Below are 7,333 nucleotides of genomic sequence, written 5' to 3' on the forward strand. Positions count from 1 at the left end.
GATTAGTGAACTGTGTTAATATCTTCTGCCCATAGACTTGTTGCTAAAGAGGTGAAACCTTTTGTTTTTCCATGAACTTTCTATTTTAATTTTATAAAGATTGTTGTTAATTAGGAAAAAAAAACTTGTTGCCTGATTTTTTTTTTTATAAATAAAAGCGTCTTTAAATTATATGAGATACATTGTTGGGATTCGATAACATGACTCCTCTTGCACATACCTCCTAATACTCTTTATGAATCAATATCTCTTCTTAAAAAGTAGTCACTTATAATGTGTTAAATCAATTAAAATTTGGCACATCAACTAATCTAATTTATATTAAATATACTAACTACTTTTGTTGACTCAATTAGAGTTTTAATTTTTCTTATAAATAAAACATTAGTTACATGTTAAATTTTGATTAATTTAATACGATATGAGATACCATTTTTTAATAGGAGATCTTGATTCATTCTATATATGGTAACTTGAGTTAACGTGCCACCTGTCATATATGTGTGTAATTTGTTGGAAAATTCTATAATGCACCCCCTTAAAAGGGATACACCGATACATCTCTATCTGTTTTAGTATCCAAAATAATTTTTTAGTCAAATTTTTTCTCATGGTTATGTAAATTATAGTTTTTTTAAAACATCCTGCAAAATTTTAAGAAATTCAGAATAGTTTAACACACCAAAAATTACGTTCAAACAGTGTGTTACACGCGTGACTATTTTATTTTATACGCGTGTAAAATAGACTGTTTGAACATCGTTTTCTATATTGTAAATTATTCTGAATTTTTCAAAATTTTGTAAGATATCTTAAATAGCTATAACGTACATGAATATGAAAAAAAATTAGACTAAAAAATTTTTCTACATGCCGAAACAAGTAGGGGTGCATCAATATACCCTTTTTAAGAGGTGCAGTGTAGAATCACCCTAATTTGTTTATGTCCATATCATTACCAAAAAAACACGAAAAAAAAAAAAAAATTATTGATGGGGAGATTGTTAGCATTTTACTTAGATACAACACAATAGAAGAACCATTTTTCCTCTCCTTATTAATAAAGAAAATTAACGTAACAAAGGCACTTAGCAAATTTTACTCGTTGGGTTTGAAATCTAGGCAAATTCCTCTCCAAGCTTCACACTTCTCTGAATCTGTACACGACTCTCCTTTTTTTAGTTTGCCGCCGGCTCTGTCGGTCCTTGCTTCCGCCTTGTCTCTCTCCCGTTGGCCTCAGGTTATTTTGCTGCTGAGTACTTGCCATTTCTTGGTCTCTCTTACTCTATCCCTCTTAGGTTGGTTAGCAGAAAATACTATTTGTTTAGTTCTTCATGCTATATTTTGAGTTGAACGATTTTTGTAGTACCACTGCCCAGCAAGTGCTTGTCAAAATGTGTTATTTAGGTTTTCACTATATTTTCTTACCAAATTGTCGTTGCCACCAAATATTTGAATATTTAAGATGTTTTAGTATCTTATTTTGCGAGAATGTGAAAAATTATTTGCTTAATCGATTTATTCTTATAATGTTTGTTGTGATTAGGATGGTGCTGTACACCCTGTGATACATATTTTCGTAAAAATGTTGTTTTCAAGGCTTTCTAGAAGAGCTCATCTCTTGCCTTATCTTAAAAGCTTACAAGACAAGACTCCTGCATTCAGGTAATTGTATTGTATACTTAAGTTTAAATTCTTTCTTTCAACATACTTTTGAGCTATGCTTATATTTTTGAATTGATCCCTTACCAAAAAATATCTTTTCACAATAGAGGAAAATTTTGGTAATGCTCTAGTTTGTAAATTCAATAACAATTTTTTTTCTTTTCTTGATTCAGGTATTTGAATGATAACTTAGTGTGTTCGAGTTCTAATTTCATCCGAGGTAATAATGGATATCAGAGGCATTTTGGTTATGATATATGGAGATCAAAGTTAACTAGTGAATTTAGTACAAGTTCATCCGATAAGTATTGTCAGTTTGCACCATTCTCTACTAAATACACTGGGAGACCTCTCTGTTTGTTCCGAATTCAGCGTCACTATGCTTCTATTGTATCTAAAGAACAGAGATCAAAGAAGATGCTTTATTATCTTACTGCATTAGTCTTTGCAATGGTTGGATGTAGCTATGCTGCTGTTCCTCTGTACAGGAGATTTTGTCAAGCTACAGGTTATGGGGGCACTGTCCAGCGTCGTGAGGTCTGTCTTAGTCTTTCTATGTTAACGATTATCTGTGTATGTATTTATAATATAAGCATTTGTAGTGGACTCACATTCTATGGACCTATTGTCTTACTTTCTAATAGTGCCAATCTCAAATAGAAAGAGTATGGTCGTAGATATTGGCAGGCTGTGAATTTTCATTACGAATGCAGTGTTTGGAAAATTGTTTTAATCTTTAATTCAGCAATAAGTATAACTACTTTACCAGTGCTTTTGCGCTGTGTGTAGTGTAATAGTCAATAGTAACTGCTTTGAATAAAAATTCCCCTTTCCCCTACTCTTCCCGCTTGTGCTCATTTCTTTCCACCTGACATTTCATTATTTTTTTCAAAAGGGCCTAGGGAAGTAATGTTTAATGATGAAAGTAGGAAATATATAAGTATCACAGATGTATTAGTTAGCATGCTTTTTTGGATAGAATGTTAGAATTGAGTATCTGAAGACATTTCTCTTACCGTTCAAGTCATAACAACATATAAGCAAACTTCTTTAGTTCCTAACAATGCTGAGGAAAGGTTAATCGAAAACGACGTTAGGAGTATGGACAGCTTCAGAAACCTCTTTCACTCATTTATTTTTCTTATTATACAAAGAAATTCTGTATAAATACTCAAAGAAGAGAAGGTCAAAGTGTAGAATCAAGGAATCTCATCCTCATATAGGAACTGATTTAAACTTTCTTCCTGGACTTGTCAATTTAACAACACATTATCACCTTTAAAATTTTCCTTTTTGTAGAGTGTTGAAGAAAAAATTTCTCGGCATGCTAAAGATGGAACAGTCACTACAAGGTATGATAATAATATTTTTTATATTTTTGTTCACTTTTCGCTGTCTACTTTTCAGGACTTCCTCTGTGCTAATCTATTTTGTATATTAATCTTTTATGAAGCATATACATCGTTATCTGAAGTTAGAATGTTGAACTCCAGTTTTCTAGGGTCGCTTTTTCTTCATTATATATAAAAAGGCATTTTTTATAAGATGTAGGGATGGGATGGGTGAGAATGTGTAGTGCACCCCATGTTCGGTGCAATTTTTAAGTTGGGAATGTGTAATTTCTCCGTGGGTTCCACACAGTTTTAGTGGGTAGTATTAACCACTTTGAAAGGTTTGAGTTTTAGATTACCCCCTATCCTATGCCCAACCACAAATTCAAAGGCAACTCTAATCTTATAAAACAAATGTTCCCTAAAAATTTTACTGATCTGCAAACTCTTTTAAGAGAATGCAAAGTAGACAAACTAATCCGGAGCATTGAACAATGTAATGAAGACAATAAACAAAGAACAGGGATAATTATCATACCATTAGGAGTCAAGATCCAAAGTGTAATCCTGTGCTCATCTTGATTTAGAAAAATTGATACATCATTGAGTCTATTATCAAAATTCCTGTAATATATTGTATATATTTATATTTTTGTGTCTTTTTTCTAAAAGATGAAGCCAATACAGCACCCTTCCTTGATACTTTGTGTTTTTCTCATTTTCTCAAAAACGTTTCAGTGATCAAGCATGCATCTCATCTGTGTTTTGGGAGGTGTTTTCATGTTATTCCTTTATGAGTTGATATAAATTACATAAGATTATTATAATTTCAATAAAATAGGAAGTGAAACTAACGTTTTTATTTATTTATTTATTTTTTTGAAAAAGTGACAAAGGTCCCGTGTCCATGAGTGACCTGCTCCCAAATTTAAGAACCCTCACTTGTGGTGGATGTTTGTAATATGATGAGTTGATTTTACTAAAGCATGATGTATTTAATATTTATATCTTATCTGAGCTATGCATTGGTAGAAGAACCTGATCTGAGTTTTGCACTAACCACACTGCATATCCACCTTTAAGACTCAACAGTGCGCTTTTCCTATATAAATACTGTGTTCATGTTCTAGTTACACTTCGTCTTGGTTGATACATCCGTGCTGTACAGACCACTGATTGTTGGGAATTAACTTGATTAAGGGTTCAGAAAAAGTTATTGTACTCTGTACTGTGAACTAATTCATCGAGATCTTATAAGAACCTTCAAATTATTGTCTTGCAGGGAGATAGTGGTGCAGTTTAATGCTGATGTGGCTGATGGAATGCAATGGAAATTCATTCCTACACAAAGAGAGGTTCTTTCTTTTGCTTTTTATATTTTTTATTATTTAATGTACGACAACTATTTTGAACATCACTTGGTCAGATTGTTCAAGTGGGTGCTTTCCTCCAATGTTCTGTTCTTTTTTGATACAGGTGAGGGTCAAGCCTGGAGAAAGTGCCCTTGCTTTTTACACTGCTGAAAATCGAAGTTCAACTCCAATAACTGGTGTCTCTACGTACAATGTTACACCTATGAAGGTACTGATAAAAATTGTTTTCTTGAATGTAAATTACTCTGGGATGAACGGAATTGCTACGTCTTAATTCATGAATATTCTATTTTCTTTTCCTCGACATGTGACCTATGTCAACAAGAATATACTATTTTCTTTTCTTCTAAACTGTCAACTTCACTTTATCTTAAACGTTCAAGAGATAGTGAATAAAAAAGTGTGTGATAGACTTTTCCTAGATTAGAAAGAGTAACAATTATAACACACAAGAATACTGAAATCCCACAAGAAATTATTTATTGAATCTTCAAGATTTACACAATTAACCTCTTCGAGAGGCTTTCTCTCATATTTCTAACATTTCAAGAGGGCTAGATCTCTCCTCCTTGAGACAACTCTCTATTCCATCCAACATAAAGAATCTGCCCAATTTCTTTATCTTTAGAGTATAGAACTTGCCACATCAGCAGCCTAATTGTAATAAGTATAACTCTCTAAGATTAATTCTTGGGTTAACAAGCTGAATAAGAGGCTTATCAGTGTGTTTTATAATTTTTGAGTAATTTTGAAAAGATATAAATAATCTGTCTTTTTTTTTTTTTTTTTTTTTTTTCACTTTTGTGTGTTATTCATTTTTTTTTTTTGTACTATTTCATCTCAAGCAACAATTTGTATCGGTGTCCGGAATGTTGGGGAAGGATAATTTTTTTACCCTGGAAAGAAACTTTATTTGAATTAATGAAGGTGTGAAAAAATCATAGCTAAAGCCAAAACGTTAAAAGACCAAACCACAGCAGAAGATCAGAGTATAAAAAAAAACCTCAACAATTAGGGGGGAGGGGATTTATTGATAATTCTGCTCTGTGTTTTTTTTTTTCCAAAGGAAATAATTTATTTAGTTGTACAGCTTTTCGTTAAGGTCAGATATATGTTGTATTCTCACTGGTGTCACCTCAAACAGACTTCAGATTGCTTTTATTAGTGAGGATCAAATTTGAAATCACCTTCAACACAGAGTTTTACAGTTTTAGGTTGAATTATTAAGCAGTAAAGATATTTGTTGCATTTTCACTGACACTAGGCTAATCATGCCCTCAATCAAGGATCCATTGTTTAATTAGAAGTGATTTTGAGCCATATTGTAGTATATAGGGTTGAAGCCTGGAATAAACCATACAGATAATAAGTATAGAAAAGGTTGTTGGCTTTAAATACGCTTGTAATGTACTAAAATTGCATGCACATGTGACTTTTCATCACTGCATAAATATTTTATTTTGGAATTCTCAGATTAGCCGATATATAAATTGGCTGCTTACACTTGTTAGGTGCACTACACACACTGTTTTCTAAGCTACATATGACGTGTTATATCAAAAATGTAGTTCTCTTCGACACTTGTCCAAAAAAGTAATTCTCAAATGAAAATAATAGAATACAAAGCTCGTATGTAGTACACTTTATATATTTGGTATGGCACTATCAGTAATTAATTGAGCTTGTTTGTGGGTATTGTCCTTTGGGTTGGAACAAAATTAGATTTTCTCTCTTTTTTAATTTTGGATCAAATTATTATCAGTAATTTGACGTGTGTAAATTTGAAATATTAAAATGCATTCTATAAGTTTGAAATATTAAATATACAATTTGAATATCTATACTTTAAATAAAGAAGAAAATATATTAGTGCGAAAATAAAAAAAAAAAAAATGAAGTTCGAGTGGAGACTTTGTAGCTCTGCACTGGTCTTATGTAAAACTTTCTCAATGCTAGGTTTGGCTACTTGCGGGTAAGCATATACATTTACTGTTTTCTTTCTGGTAATATCAAGTTTATCCTCGAGGAAGTTGTGCCATATAGTCTAATGTTATTGTGTATGATTTTCTTTTCTAGTGCTAGTTATACATTAAATTCTGAATATTTTTAAAATTTGATTTTTCCTTTCTCTAGTTGTTTGGGGTCCCCTAAGCATTTGATCAGTTGACTTTATGAAGTTGCTGTTACTAAATTGTAGTATTGCGAATTCACTAGATGGTTAGGTTCTTACCATTTTTATCATATTCTTAAGGCTGCAGTTTACTTCAACAAAATACAATGCTTTTGCTTTGAGGAGCAGCGCCTTCTTCCTGGAGAGCAGATTGACATGCCTGTAAGTCATTATCTTTGCACTACACTGTTTTTCTCAGAAAGAGAATCAGTTTATCAAGCATATTTTTCTCTTTCAGGTGTTCTTTTACATTGATCCAGAGTTCGAAACAGATCCCAGAATGGATGGTATTAATAACTTGATTTTGTCTTATACCTTCTTCAAGGTTTCTGAAGAATAAAGATTATGTAAAGATATTTTTAAAATAAAAATATATGTTACTGCATATGAAGAAGAGCAGTGTTATTGCATCATCAATTCTTTGATGCGTACAAGTTTACATAATTGATTTTAATAAAAGGGATTTTCCCTGTGTTTTATGTTTTAAACTTATTTGATGTTTTGTCATACTGGGGCCTCTGACTTTTATGGTGATCAGCTCACCAACCGTGGTATTTTCTTTTTCCTATAATGGGAGCTTGCTTATGCTAGAAGGAACTTCTCTGTGTATGCTAGATGGGGAATCAGTTTTTTTTTTTTTTTTTTTTGACAATGGGGGAGGGACGATTCGAACTTGAAACCATGCTAGGGTACAGTCTGCAAAAAAAGAAAAACATTGTAGTAGGTCTATTTAGGTAGAAATTGTCGTATTGAAAAAGTACTCTAGGAAACTAAAGACAACACTGAACTGAGTA

The 7,333-nt window shown here is 32.1% G+C and overlaps 1 protein-coding gene across 2 annotated transcripts; it reads left to right on the top strand.

Moving 5' to 3' along the window:
* Nucleotides 1–926: 926 nt before the first annotated feature.
* Nucleotides 927–7,031, top strand: LOC115698139 (cytochrome c oxidase assembly protein COX11, mitochondrial). Of its 2 annotated transcripts, none has more exons than XM_030625316.2 (8): nt 927–1,240; nt 1,547–1,665; nt 1,839–2,202; nt 2,965–3,017; nt 4,279–4,351; nt 4,473–4,577; nt 6,621–6,701; nt 6,778–7,031. In XM_030625316.2, exons 1-8 carry the CDS (start codon nt 944–946, stop codon nt 6,877–6,879), a joined length of 1,194 nt encoding a protein of 397 aa, XP_030481176.2. In that variant the 5' UTR covers nt 927–943; the 3' UTR covers nt 6,880–7,031. The 2 variants fall into 2 exon arrangements, with proteins under 2 accessions (XP_030481176.2, XP_030481175.1); XM_030625315.2 differs by having other exon boundaries at nt 1,098–1,298.
* The last annotated feature ends 302 nt before the right edge of the window (nt 7,032–7,333 follow it).

The sequence above is a fragment of the Cannabis sativa genome, chromosome 7 (genome assembly GCF_029168945.1).
Source record: "Cannabis sativa cultivar Pink pepper isolate KNU-18-1 chromosome 7, ASM2916894v1, whole genome shotgun sequence".
NCBI lineage: Eukaryota > Viridiplantae > Streptophyta > Magnoliopsida > Rosales > Cannabaceae > Cannabis > Cannabis sativa.